At 40.0% G+C, this 15,133-nt stretch overlaps 1 protein-coding gene across 1 annotated transcript; it reads right to left on the bottom strand.

Annotated features, from left to right (window-relative positions):
* Positions 1-32: 32 nt before the first annotated feature.
* On the bottom strand, positions 33-8,277 carry GTF2H4 (general transcription factor IIH subunit 4). Its single transcript, XM_051996167.1, has 14 exons — positions 7,899-8,277; positions 5,716-5,858; positions 5,348-5,452; positions 5,104-5,235; positions 4,740-4,836; positions 4,490-4,578; positions 4,105-4,216; positions 3,890-3,958; positions 3,612-3,695; positions 2,193-2,325; positions 1,925-2,055; positions 1,418-1,465; positions 1,202-1,280; positions 33-528 (listed from the first exon to the last, which is right to left on the bottom strand). The coding sequence occupies exons 2-14, from the start codon at positions 5,856-5,858 to the stop codon at positions 356-358; spliced, it is 1,395 nt and encodes a 464-aa protein (XP_051852127.1). The 5' UTR covers positions 7,899-8,277; the 3' UTR covers positions 33-355.
* Between the last annotated feature and the right edge of the window lie 6,856 nt (positions 8,278-15,133).

The raw sequence follows: 15,133 nt of genomic DNA, 5'->3' as shown, positions 1-15,133 counted from the left end.
CCTTGCCCATTCGCAAAAAAGAAACAAGAAAATGAAAAGCACTCCTTCGCTGGGAAGGAGGTACGCTTCCAGAATTTTATTGATTGTGAATAGTTTCGATGTTATTAGAAAAAAGAACTACTGCATGGCCCTAAAATTCACGCGAGGGCCAGGCATTCTGAGCGCTGTCGGAAGGAAGACTACCCTCCCTTCCCCGGGTAGCCAGGAGCATGGGTTCCCGGCCGGCTGTCCACGGAGTTACTTTCCCGAGCCGCTTGGCTCCTAGTCAGGCCGGGCTGCATCCTCCAGGCCGCTTCCTCAGCAATCTCTGGGGTCCGCAGGGCGCCGGGCTGCTCTTCCCGGCCCAAATGGTGGTTCAGGAGCTGTGCTTCTGTCTCTTCCAAAACCGCTTGACGTCACTGTGCCCCGCCGGAGTCACCACCATAAGCCGTTTGGCTGTGTTCTCAAAGACCAGCACCCCAAGCTCCCGGGCATGCGAAAGCAGTAGCTCAAAATCCACCTGGGACAGGAACTGGTTGTAGAGGACACCTGGGATTCCGGGAACAGGACAAGAGATGAAGAGGGAGAGAGGGGGAGGCAGACACAAGATGAAGTTTTAAACACAGCAAGCCACAAGTATCAGAGTATTAGATGTCACCAGCCATTTAAGCTCGATGTTTGGCACATAATAAGTGTTCAATAAATAAAGCAATCAAGAAAGTAGATATTTTCTAGTAGTAGGATAGTAGGAAATATCTACTATAAAAAGAGACCAATAAATGGGGTACAAATCAGATAGACAGACTGCAATTAGGGAACTTGAATTCTAGCCCTGGCTCTGGAAGATCTTGAGCAAATCTTCTCCCCTCTTTGGACCAATTTCCGGTCAAATGAAAACTCTCTTACAATTCTTAACCTTTCTACTCTTCTATGTATAACAAAGGCAGACATGAATCATCTAATCTGTGGATTATCTATACCTCTTCTCCCAACGGGTGTAAATAATTCAGTATTGTTATTCAAACTGACTTGATTTGTGCAAATTTTCTAGCTTTGAATATAAGCACCAAAGAATTGCCCCTAATTGCTCGGCCAGACAATTCTCTTTCATCCCAAGATAAAAGAGAGGAAAATGCATCAGTTGGATAAAATTACAGTCTAAGAAAGCAAAACTTTTATACCTAAGGATCAGTTGCCAAACTGACTGCTACCAGTCACTCACCCTCTGAGAATCGAAGCCGGTCTCTCTCCAACTCCCAGAGTCGGATCTGATCTGTAATGGTGGGAGGCAGTACAGGGGTCTGTAAGGAATTGAAGTAGCTATGAGAACCTTCAGCTAGGACAGAACATTGTCTTTTGTCTTTTTGTCAAGACAAATCTCTTCTCCCATTCCTTTACTCTCCTCCCACTATTCCAAATGCCTCCTCTAACTCAAAACCTGTTTCAGCATCACTGGATGTGCTCTTGTCTTCATGAAGTGGATGATCTGAAAAAAGACATGAGAATAATTTTAAAGCTACAACACGAGGTTAAGAAAATTCTGGCTATCTTGAAATCTATAACCCACTTCTACTTGAACAATATTTTTTCCCCCATCCACCATAGGTAACTTAATATTCACGCCTATCATGACCCCTCCCTATAATCCTCTCTCTCTCCATACAGCTATTGCTGCTGTTACTTTTATTGATATTTTTCATTTCTTCCCTGACATCTAATCCAATATTTGCATTTAATTCTATCTCCCTCCCCCACCTTTATCCCCACTATCAGTCCCATCTGAGAGTTATAAATTCCATCATTCACCTTCCCTGCTACCCTCCTGAACCACTTGCCATGTTGCCATATCCACCACACCCAAATGAAACATAACTGTTGACAGATCCGTCACTCTTATCTCCCTATCCTCACCCCCAGCACCTTCTTATCCATCTGCTGACAATACCTGCTGGGCTGTGATACCATTAGCAATGGCCTGCTGCACACTCTCTCGAGTGACCTGGGCTACTACCATATTGGGGAATCGATAGAGCATCTCAGAGAAGAGGGCAATGAGTGCAATCTGAAGTTCTGACTCTGTCTCCAAAGAAAAAACAATATATGACCACAGAAGATTCAGTTCTCCTCCAACACCACCACCCCTTATCTCCTTCCTTCTTCTAATACTTTCCCTAACTATCTAACTATTCTCATCTTTATCCCTCCAACCTCACCAGTATAGGCATAGAGGCGGTAGTTGGTTTCCACAACAATGAAGCCTGGTTGATGAGCTGTACCTCCAGCACCAGTAACACCTGATGACAAGTTGATGGCCAGTCGGGTTGGATAGTAGCGCCGAGACTTTCTCTAGGAAGCATGGAAAAAGGGTGGCCATTTGATGGTGTTTAACTTCTTCCGTCCTGGGAACCAAATACCCAGCTTTGCAAACCTTGAAGGAGGCTAGAATTCTAGCCTCTAGACAGTCCCTTGCTCTTCACTGTTTAAAAACCCCCATTTCTCTTTAATTGAGGCAACTAGGCAGAATAATGAATAGAGAGTTAGAACTGGAGTCAGGAAACAAAATTTTATTGTATCTTGTTTAGTTCCCTTGACTACCACCCCCATTACCACCTAGTTATAAATAGCTACTATAAAAAAGCAATAGCAGAAAATGAAATTGCAAAAGGAAACCTGGAAGTCATGTTCAAACCATCCCAAAAGTCAAAGGAATAAAATTTACAAATTGTATCCTATTAACAAAAATTTATATCCTGGCAATATATACTGAATCTAAGTGCTACTGTCAGGGTTCTGGTCCTGTGATATAAATACTAGACAAATTTCAGAAGTTCACAATTTCAGACTAACAGAACAATGTAGAGAGCTGAAACTCTTGAGTCCTTGCACTGAGGTCCATTCAAGCACTTAGAGCTAACTATTGATTGGACAATACTCTAAGGGCATATGCTTGGAAAATGGTCCTTCCCACTATTCTGTGCTGGCTCGATGATTGGTGTATACAGAGGCTTGTAGGAGGGACTAGGGGGTGGAGTAAGACTAGCCAGAGGTAGTCTGGTAGGTGAGGAGGAAGGCCGGAGTGGAGATTCTGCTTCCATTCTGTTCACTTCTACCTCTAAAGCCCAAGAATAAAGATTAAGGACTTTTGCTTATCCTGACTCCAGCTGATTCTGAGGTATCCTGGGTATTAGCACGGTCTCACAAACATCAAAAGGTGATAACTTTGGGATGTGGACCACATTGCCATCTGCCTCAATATCCATCCTCACTTTTCAATACTTTTCTGTGCTATTTGCCCATATACTCTTTATGATTATTAAAGTGTGGCTGCCATCCTGTTTTGCACTGCCATCATGGTCTTTCCAAGTGAGTACTCAAAAAACTGGAATGGCTGCTCCTATTTTATAATTTCACAATTTTGTAAATTAGTTGTCAATTTACAAAGACACAAATCAAATCCAGCCTCAGACACTTTTGCAAGTCTGGGCAAGTGACTTAACCTATGTCTGCCTCAATCCTATGTAAAATGAAGACAAAAATAACACCTATTTCCCAGGGTTATCGTGAGGACCAAATGAGACAATTAGTACAGTGTATAGAGTAGGCATTTAATAAATGTATACGAGAACTCATACCTTCCTTTGGAATACCAGCCCAAACTCTCGTAGATGTTGCAAAAAATTAAGAAGGGAATCACTCATGCCCTCCACAGAATAATCCTAGGATAAAGAGGTGGTAAGGGTTGGCTAAGGTATCCAAATGTTTTTCTTTCCAACCTCTTCTGCTTAATTCCCCAAATCACTTATCTTTCTATATCTTAGCTATTCTGCTTCCATAACCCCGAATCTCTCCTTCCCCATTGTTCCTCCCACCACCTTCCATTCCAAGTGCCACCTCCCACCTCCCTGCTAACCTTGCCAAGAGTAGAGAAGCTAAGCTGGAAGAGGAAGGATAGGATCTCAACCAGATCCATGCCTCGGCTCTTAGGAAGGAAAAACAGAGACACAAGGGAAGAGGTCATAAGAACATAGGAGAGATGACAAAGCAGGGAACAAAAACAAAAGTACTGCTGGAGGAAGTTCCCCATATCAGCAGCAGATGCCCATATTGAAAAAGGAACCTTCTTACCTGGGCAGTCTGCAAATACTGAAGCATAAAATACCAAAGCTGGGCAGGTGTGTCTAGCAATAAGAACTGGAAGCCAGCAGATGTAATGCAGGGTGGCTCTCCAGGCTCAGAACTAGGCATTACCAAGGTCATTGGGGAAGAAAAGAAGGGGGGAGGGGAAGAGCATTAATTTCAGTGGATTTAAGAAAGAGCATTAAGATCAGTGGATCTTTACTCTCGGGGCCCTTCCCTCACGGCTTCCTCAGGCATTTCTAACTTTCTTTGGACTTTTTCTCACCTTTTCCCAGTTTTTCCTTGAGAAACCCTCTACTTTCCACCCTCACATCAGCAAGGACTCATACGGAAAGAAAGAAAGTTGGTAAACCCCACAAGCCCCTGGCCTCACCTCTTCATGAGTCCAGCCTGGCTGAGTAGCTGGGCCAGGTCCTGGCTGACGGCTGCACTTGGGGAGCCAACCATGAAATGCAGGATCACCTGAGTGATGGGGAAGCCTGAGTCTCATCCAGGTGAAGCAGAGGATAGATGAGCTTTTATAGAAGGCTACTGAAGGCATTTAAGGGGAACATACAGACCTTGAAATAAACAACTTTGGGGAAATCTCTGGGAACACAAAAACTATGTCCTTGGGATCTTACCTCCCATCTTTCTTCTGCATACTTGTCCAATGATGGAACATCTCGAGCATGTTTGTCTGGACCAAGCTGACTTGTATCATCTGACCAAGCCTTCCCCCTATGGCCAGATGGGTCTAGAGTAAAAATATACTTCCTCTCCCTCTCCCCTTTATACCACCAATATTTTCCCTTTTTCTTATCACCATGACATAATCGTGACATTTTTCAACCCAGAATAAACCATATCTCAGGTTAATATATCCCATGAAGCAAGAGAAGAGGTCTACAAAAGCTATGGAAGTCACAAGAAGTACTTTGGGGAATCTTTCTTCCACCCACATTCCCATGGATAGTATCTTGTACCAAAGAAAGGAAAATGACATACCCTCCCAGGAGAGCAACACGAAGATTCTGTCGGAAAACAGGATTGAGAATGAAGCCCTGAAGGCCACCAGGGAGTAACTGGGTGTGCCAGATACGGAGACCACTCAACAGTCCTGTGCTTTCCTCCTGGGCTCTAAAAAAAAGCAGCAGTGGAAGTATCATAGGAGACATGAATTTTGGGGGGGACCTGAGAAGAGGGAAGACAGAAGACCCTAGAAGAATGTGGAGAGGGCAGAGAGACATACTTGCTAAATTCCTTCTTGACCCACAGGGCTACAGCTGCTTGGGGTAATGGCTGCTCTAGAAACAACATCCGCATCACCCAGTTTTTGGCCAAGGATGGGAGTTCCCTGTGGGAGGTAGGAGAAAGATATGAGGAATTAGCACAAGAAAAATGAACTGTTTTTCTACTAACAAGGGTCTCTCCAATATCCTACATTGGAAACTCTTTCTCAGAGAGTATCCTAGTCTTTTGGAGTTGGCCCTTTTCCCATATTAATTTATCACCAAGATTGACTGGCATTTCAATCTCTCTCATTGTGATTCAGGATCAGCCTCTGAATCCTTCACAATTAGTAGTTTCTGAGTCTCTGTCAAAGAGGTTGCCTCTTACCTAAAGACAGCTAGGCAGGTGGCTGGGTGACCATAAAGTCGGTCTAGTACTACAGGACTCAAACCCCTCAAAAACTCCTGCAGGTTACGGCACTGTAGTTGTCCCCGGCTCAGTCCAGTCCGAGGTAGAGACCCCTCCATCATCTGACAAGAGAGAAGTATGTGATTAATCTTTGCAACATGATAAACATTAACAATCAATGTATCACCTTTCTCAACCCAGCATTCAAACATCATCATCTCCATCATCTCCCAAAGTATTCTCTTTTCCACATTATCCCATATTTCTGCTAAAACTAACTTTCATCCACTCATCTTCCTCAATAGTCTCTGTCTTCTTTGAGTCTCATTTAGAAAGTTGCCAGATATCCTATATTTCTGGAGACTACTATTTCTGACTGTTCTGGGAAACAGAATTGAGAATATATGATATGATATAATGTAACATGAAGAACAGTAGATAGACAATGGATTTGAATTCAGACCTAAATAGATGTGTGACCTTGGCAAACCACTTCAATTTCTTCATCTATAAATGGGGACAAGGATACCTACATTACATACTTCTCAGAAATGTTTTCATGATCATGTGAAATATTTTAAGAACAATATGTGTTTGTTGTTGAGTCAGTCATGTCCAACTCTTCACAATGCCATGTAGGATTTTCCTTTTCCATGTGTAAGATGAGCATTTTATAGATGAAGAAACTAGGCAAATAGAACCCTATGTGTCTTGCCCAAGGTCTCACACACCTGGGAAGTATTTGAGACCATATTTGAATTCAGACCCATGCTCTCTCCACTGCACCAACCACCTGCCCCATATACTTATAAGCAAGTCTTACCCTAATGCTAGAATAAAATATTCTGTAATGGAGATTAATCATTTCTTCTTATTATTGTTCCATTGCTACTTTTATGGCAGAATTCTGTCCTCTATTCCTACCTGTACTATATTTTCCAAACTAAAATCTGAGCCTTTTTTTCCTTCTCATTTCTTAGACCCGAAGACCACTGTCCAACTTAATGATGAAGAAACTGAGGGTCAGAAAAGTGACTTTCCCAAAAATCACACAGCTAATTAGTGGCAGATTAAAACATTACTATACAGGACTCCTAACTCCCAGCAAAATTCTCTTCTAAGATGTTTACCATCCTATGGTCTTACTTAAAAAGTCATGAAGAAAGAGTGCTACATTTGAAGTCTGAAAGCTCAGAATTCAAATCCTAGTTCTGTGACTATCTGCAAGGCCTTTAACAAGGCCTTTCTCATGTGTAAAATGAGAAAATTGAATCAATGATCTTGATCCATCTTATGACCTGGACCAGAATCCCAGTTATGCCACTTAACTACCATCCAGGTGACTTTAAGATAAATCCTTTCTGAAGTTATTAAAACTTCATTATTCCTCAGATTACTTCTAATTTATCTTGCATATATCTTGTTTGTACACAGTTACTTATCTTCCCATTAGATTTTTGAGATCAGGGACCGGATTTTTGTTTGGGGCGAGGGTTTTGGTTTGGTTTGGTTTGGTTTTTTTGGCCTTTCTGTGTATGCTCAGCGCTTAGGGTACTGCCTGACATATAAGTGCTTAATAAATGGTTGTGGAGTGACTGGATACAAACACAAATGATCTCTAACATTACTTTCAGGTCTAAATTCTGATTTTTATTACCATGAGTCACTTTAAAGGAAGAAATGTAAGGAAAGTAATTTACAAATCTTAGACTGTTGCAGAATGCTAATTATCATTATAGAGTGCAACACAACGGTGCCCCCCCTCCCCCCCCACAGATAAGTGTCATACACATGACATAAACTATATTCATTTCTAGTTACCACTCACACACACACACACACACATCACTATGCGGTGCAACCAAACCTGCAGAGTACACATATCCCTACAGACAACGCGCCACACACTCCTCTGCAAACACCGCTTTGCACACAACATGCTACACATCATTACACAAAACAAATACACACCACACCCACTACAAGCATTACTCACATCACCAGAGACAACAAACTATACACATTATGCACATCTACACACGTCACTATACACAACGTCTGCAACGTCCTTTACACACCGCGCCACGCGCGCGAGCACACACACACACTTGGCTTTTTCCGGGTCTCTCCCCTCTCTCGCCATTCTCGTCGCACACACTCACCTCGGCCTCGGCCTCGTGTCCTCCTCCGCGTCCCCGCCGCCCGCCTCCGAGCTCAGGCGTGGAGAGACTGGAGGAGCTTAGGGAGGGAAAAGGAAAGGGAGTCAAAACTCCAAAACAACCTCAAGGGAGCTCAGGAGAGAATATTTGATGCTGAGAGGAGGGACGCGAGGGAGGGAGAACGGAGCTGCAGAACAATCGTAGTCCAGACCTTACTGGCTCTTTCGTTGGAAACGTAGGGAGGGCGCCTCAGACTACAAATCCCAGCAGGCCGCTCGGCAGGATTGGGTGGGGGCCTAGAGCGACCGTGAGCTGGGACGGGCCGGCTAGGAACTGTAGGGAGGTTACTTTGGTTCCGTTTTTTCTTTGTCCCAATCGTTTAGTACCGTCCCAGACAGTACCTTTCCCTCTACTTCAGTTCTAATTTTTTTTTTTTTTGGAACAGCAAGTAATTTATTTAGATTGAATAAATGACAAGGGGTAAGAGTAGTATGAGATAAATTAATACTAAAGGATATGTTTGAGATATGATTAATCTTTAACAAAGTAGTATTGGTATACATTTCTTTATAACCTGCACTACCATATTATAATGCTTTTTATTTTTATTTTTTTTAATTTAATAACTTTTTATTGACAGAACCCATGCCAGGGTAATTTTTTACAACATTATCCCCCGCCTTCACTTCTGTTCCGATTTTTCCCCTCCCCCCATGGCAAGCAGTCCTTTACATGTTGAATAGGTTACAGTACATCCTAGATACAATATGTGTGTGCAGAACTGAGCAGTTTTCTTGTTGCACAGGGAGAATTGGATTCAGAAGGTATAAATAACCCGGGAAGAAAAACAGAAATGCAGTTTATATTCATTTCCCAGTGTTCTTTCTTTGGGTATAACCGCTTCTGTCCATCCTTGATCAATTGATCAATTCTAATTTTTAGGAAGTTTTTTCCTGACATCAAAATTAAAACTACTTTTCTATAACTTTTACTGTGTTCCAAGCATTTTGGGGCCAAACATAACAATCCTTGACATCTATCATATCCTCTCCTCCCCCACCCCCCACCTTGTTTTTTCTCAAAATTTGGCCAATGATTAAGAAGTAAACATCTCCAATGAGCAAAGAGTAAAAAAAAAAAAAAAAAAAAAAAAAAAAGACCTTTTCCCCTCTAGCTCTAGCTCTACTTTTTTTCTATAAAATAACCTCCTGGTATCCCCTTAGACTAACCAGTCCTCTTTTTGCTACTTCTTCCTGTCCTGCTTTATACAACATCTATGGAATTGCTCTGCTACTGCCCCTACCTCTAAGGGATGTTGTGTGGATCAAATAAGATAACATCCTAAAGCAGTTAACACAGTGCCTGATACATGACCTCCTTCTTTTCTTCCTTTTTGGGCTATTCTATGCCAAAATCTAGCCAGTGTTTTTTCTATATCCTTCCTTTTTATCAAAAGTCTTCGTTACTCTGGTCTACCAGTCTAGAAATCTGTCAAGTAAGCTATCATTTACATATAATACGTTAAAGTTTACAAAACACTTTACATTTTTTTGATTCTCACTATTCTGTGAAGTAGATATTATTATTATTATTATAGCCATTTTGCAGATGAAGATACTGAGGTATCCTAGTGACTTCCCCAGTACTACACAGCTAATAAATGTCTTGAGGCAGAATTTGAACCCAGATCTTCTTTACCTGTTAAGTCTAAAGCTATCCACCGCACCACAAACTGTCCCTATCAAAAAAAGCAAATAAAACAACTTTGGCATAATTTAAAGCATAATATGGTGAGATATGCTTTATATAGTGGATAAATTATTTAATCTCACTGAGTCTCAATTTTTTCACATATAAAATGAGGGTGTTAGACTCTATGAACTCTATAATCCCTCCCAGCTCTAAATCTACAATCCAATGATTTCTAAGGACCAGTATTCTTTTTCTACATGCTCACAATTCATGAGTTTAATAAATTCTCTCAAGGAATTTAGAATTACACTACTCCAAGAAGCTAAAGAAAGAAAGAAAATTTCTCTCTACAACAAAGTATTCATAGCAGCCCCACTTGTAGTAATGGAATTAGAGACAAAATAGAGACTCATGACCAAGAAATAGCCAGACATAATGTGACATATAAATGTAATGGCATATTACCCAAAAATAATAAGAAAAATTCAGAGATAAATGGCATGTATGAATGGATGTCAACTGAAGTAAGCAGAACCAGAACAACATATACAATGACTACAACAATTCAAAAAGAAACAAAAAAAGTGAATAATCGAAGAAAAGATGAAAAAATATACTTTCAATCTTTTTCAAATGTGGGGAGAACCACAGCTATACAATATCACATATACTGTTAAATTCAAATGATGTGTTGGTTGGTTCTGATGAAATGCTTTTGGTTCCTCTCTTTTTTATTTATTAATTACAAGGAATAGTTCTTTGGGAAGGAAAAGAAGGAAATAATTGGAAATTAAATAATATAAAAATTTGTTAAATCATTAAAATGTTTCAAAATTTTTTTTAAATTTTGAAACATTTTAATGATTTAACAAATTTTTATAAATCATTAAAATGTTTCAAAATTTAAAAAAAATTCCTTATCTGTAAAATTAGGGAGTTGAACTAAAATCTTTTATGAATCTAATCGCCTGCAATTTTCATGATGCCAGATTTAGTCTATAGTTTCCCAAAATCCACCAAATAGGTGAAAGTCTTAAAAAAACCAAAAAAAACAAAAAAAACAAACCTTGAGATACTTGCACATTCCAAGTTTTCTGGCACTTCTCTCACTATCCCTGATTTTTAAAAGTTTACTAATAGTGACTTTGCTCTAATACCCAAGAATTTTGCTCCTGGGTAGTAATATCAGACACATTGTGCCTGGAGTCACATATTTATTCCAAAAGCTCCTAGACGAAAAATCTGGAAGGTATTAGAATTCTTTCTTTTTATAGATGAGGAAACAGGTTGGGATGATCTGCTACTTTCTCCTTCTTAGATTTTATTTTTTTCGCTACCTTTTGTAGAGGATGGAAGATATTGGGGAACTCCAAGAAAATTATACTTGAAGCAAATATACTTACAACAGGGTGTTTACTCACTCAGTGTGATTGACGGAGATAATGGTTCTCAAGTTCACATATACTTAGTACTTAGTATGGTGATGTAATGGTTCTACAGTTGGCACATGCTCGGTGTGCTGTAGTGATGTAATTGTACTAAGGTATATAAGGTCTGAGAGTACTTGAAATAAGCAGATTCGAGTGAGTGTGTTTGTAGACTTGAGCTCAGACTACAGAGAGATCCTCCAGAAAGCTAGCCCAGACATTACAACCTTTCCCCCTAACTTTTTAGCTTGAAGAGCATATCATTTGATGAAGAACATATATATGAGCAAAGCCAAATTAAAGTAGGTCTGTCTTCCTTCTTATTATTAACAAGACAATATGAGGAACATCTAGGTAGTATAGTGAATAGAGCACCAGCCTGACATGGGGCAAGAGGACCCCAATTCAAATCCCACATCACACACTTGATACTTAATAACTGGGTTACCTTGGGCAAATCACTTAACCCCATTGCTTGGACAAAACAAAATAAAACAGTATATTATGTGCTATAAGCAATAAATCTATTGCTTTGATCTTCTAATTCAGAATGTAGCTTTTATATAAGGAGGATTCAGTCCTTAGACTATACATGGGTGGTGAGTTTGCTTCTGGAAATGACTCAATATGAAATAGACACTTCCCCTAATTCTATTTTGGGATAAATGCAGGTATTCTATTGCTAATTCTATTCTGATAACTACATGGAGAGGAAATGAATTTAGGACTGGTTGCTGATCAGGAACTTGTATATTTGTGGCTAGAGAGTTGAGACTAGTGTCAGGCGTTCAAATTAGGCCTCAAACACTTACCAGTTGTATGACCCTGGGCAAGTTAATTAACCACATTTACGGTCAGCTACTCATCTATAAAACAAAGTGGAGAAGGAAATGGCAATACCATTCCATCATCTTTGCTAAGAAAATCCCAAATAGGCTCAAGAAGGGTCACACTCAACTGAACACTACCAACAAAACATGCCAAAAATAAGCTGCTTTCTCTTTCCTGCCTGGCTATGTTCCAGTGAGGAGACAAGGACTGTTATAAGCCTCCAAGAAGGGATGAGGGAAGAGAGAAAAAAAAGAGACAACAGCCTACTCACTCTACCCAAGCTGATATGAAATCATGAGCATAGTTACTTTTGTCCCTATTGTGTCTATTCTCTTTTGCTCTTAGGAAGAGTATTGGAGATGGAATGATCTTGTGAGATTCCTAAGGGCTGAGGAGTAGAAGTCCAGTATTATTTTGTAATCAACATTTTATGGTTGAGTCTACCCTCTCTGGGGACTGAGATGATATAGGGGAGAATAATGCTACAATTTTAGAGAGAGATGTTTTGTACTTTCAATTTTTGCAATATCTTGTCAGCAAATAGTCCTTTGTAAAAGCTACTTGATTGGTTAAATCAGAGATCATAGCTCATGGACCAAACATGATCCTTTTCTTGTTTTTGAACTGTGTTTGAGCTAAGAATGTTTATATTTTTGAATGAAGTTTTATTATATCAAAATACATAACACCCATTTTTGGGGGGAGGAAGTATCCTACAAAAACCAGATACAGGTCAGATTAGGCTCCTCAGTGTAGTCTGTCCATGTGTTAAAATGATACTGGGATGCTAATCATGGGTATTTGGGAATAATTTAGTAGAATTTGGGCTTAATCCTATTTTACATAAAATGCCCCAGCTCCTTAGAGGTACCTTGAGAACCTTGAGGGAAAGATGCAGATAACCTTTTTTTTTTTTTCTGGGAGAACCAATTCAGTGTGATTGTTCTGTTTTGTTTGTTGTATATGTGTCAATTGAGGTTAAGTGTCTTGCTCACATAGCTAGGAAGGTTTAAGTGTCAGTGGTCAGGTTCTCCTGACTTCAGAGCCAGTGTTCTATCCACTGTGACACTAAAGTACTTGCTATATGTCCAGCATTGTTCTAAATTCTGAGGATACAAAAAGAGTTAAAAAAAAAATTAGGTCCTGCTCTCAAAGAGTTCACAGTCTAATTAGGAAGACAACATATAATCAGCTAGGTACAACAAGCTATTGTAAATAGTTTGATAAACTAGAGTAATCAATAGAGAAAAAAAAAAGAAAAAAGAAAAGGGTCCTAGAAGTAGAAAAGTAACAGCTGCTTGAATCTTGATTGGGTAGTAGATATGGATTAAATGAACAACAAAAAAGAAATGTATGATGTCAGGAAAGGGAAGGAGACAGAGACAGAGAGACACATAGAGAGAGTGAGTCTGAAAATATTCCCATCCCTCCACCATGACCAATGAATTAGAGACTATCAGTAAAAATGTAACGAATTCTGGAAGTGTTGGCCTGGGAGACTGTATAGGGGAACAAGATACAAACATAGATGATTATAATACAAAACAGTACATGATAAATGTTTCATAACCAAATTCAAGGGGGATTAAATGGAGTGGAAGAATCAGGAAATGCTTGAAGGAGGCGATATTTAATTGGACTTTAAAGGATGGGTAGAAACTCAGCAGGTGACATTTCAAGCACAGGGAATATATGAGTAAAGCAGAGGAGATAATTTTTAAAAAGTGCTTTGAAAATCTAAAAATATGCATTACTTTGAATAGGCCAAAAAAGATCAAGGAAAAATTTAGTTTTGTTTATTAGTCCTGGGAAAAGCTATGTATGTTTTCAGGCAAATGCCAGGCCCAATAGAACAGAATGAGTATTTTGTATCATCACAAGTAATCAGGATCATTACTTGAGCAATTTCTTTTTTTCTTTTTTGCTGAGGCAATTGGGGTTAAGTGACTTGCCCAGGGTCACACAGCTAGGAAATGTATTTGAGAGCATATTTGAACTCAGGCTGTCCTGACTTCAGGGCTGGTGCTCTATCCACTGTGCCACCTAGCTGCCTCTTGAACAATTTCTTAAGAGAAGAGAAAAAGAAATAGGGACAAGTGATGGAAAGAGCACTATACTGGGAGCTGGGAGATACGAATCTTTGTCTTAATCTTACACAGGCTTTAAATCCTGATTCTCAGTGTCCTCACCTACTAAACAACTTAAGATGGAAAAAAAAAAGTTTCTACTGTTATGGGCCACAACTCTGAACTTGAAACAAAGGATGCTTACAAGGTACTAAGTGGAATTGATGAGATAATTGGCTATCTAGCATGGATCGGTCTGATTGATTTGATCCTACAACAAATAATGGTTTCCTAGTGATATAATGATTGGTTTATACTGTGTGAAACATATAAGCTGGGAGCCTCAGCCAGAATTGATTTGGAGAGATTCAGAGGGCAGAGAAGACAAGTGCACAAGAAAGTGGAAGAGGCAGAGAAGACAAAGGAGTGGTGGCAGGAGCTTTAAGCTCTCAGAACCAAGGGGAGAAATTCAATTCGTCTTCGATCTTCCTGGTGGTTGACCTGGACTCCTGAACTTCCCACACTGAGACCAAGGCCAGACTGAAAGGCTCTCCAGAAAGCTGCCCAGCCCCAGGAAGGAGATAATAAAGGATCTGGACTTTAACCCCTGGCTACTCTTGTGGTGATTGCTCTGCTGAAACTTGGTGATTACTGAACTGAAAGGAAGGCTGCTCCCAGAGCTCCCAAGAAAACTGAACTAGTGAACATTACATTTTGGCGCCCATGTTGTCAGTGGAATTGACTTAATACTCTACGACTTCAAAAATTCTTTGATTCTCTTCTATCCAATGCCTTTCCAGCTCAAAATCAAACAAGACTTCTTTGTGTTGAGAACTACTAGGAAGTTCCCTGATTTGCTTCTTACACCTCCCTCTATTATTTCATTTTCTGATTTTCATCTTCCTTTATAAAGCTGTCTCTCCCTCCCACAAAAGTTTTATCCCTTGGAAATGAAAAACTCTCCTAGGTGATAAAGCAGAGATGAGGAATCAGGAAGACTTAAATTAAAATGTGTGATCCTGCACAAGCCACTTAACTTCAGGTGGCTTCAGTAACAGTAAAATAGGATAATAATAACACTCACCTCCCAAGCTTGTCATGAAGATCAAATGAGATATTTGTAAAGTGTTTAGCACAGTACCTGGCACATAGTAGGAACTCAGTAGATACTTATTTCCTTTCTTCTCTTTGTAAGGAATTATGGGAGATACATGATATTGTG

The sequence above is a fragment of the Antechinus flavipes genome, chromosome 4 (assembly GCF_016432865.1).
Source record: "Antechinus flavipes isolate AdamAnt ecotype Samford, QLD, Australia chromosome 4, AdamAnt_v2, whole genome shotgun sequence".
Classification (NCBI taxonomy): domain Eukaryota; kingdom Metazoa; phylum Chordata; class Mammalia; order Dasyuromorphia; family Dasyuridae; genus Antechinus; species Antechinus flavipes.
The sequence above is the reverse complement of the archived record's forward strand: the minus strand, read 5'-3'. Positions and strand labels throughout refer to the sequence as shown.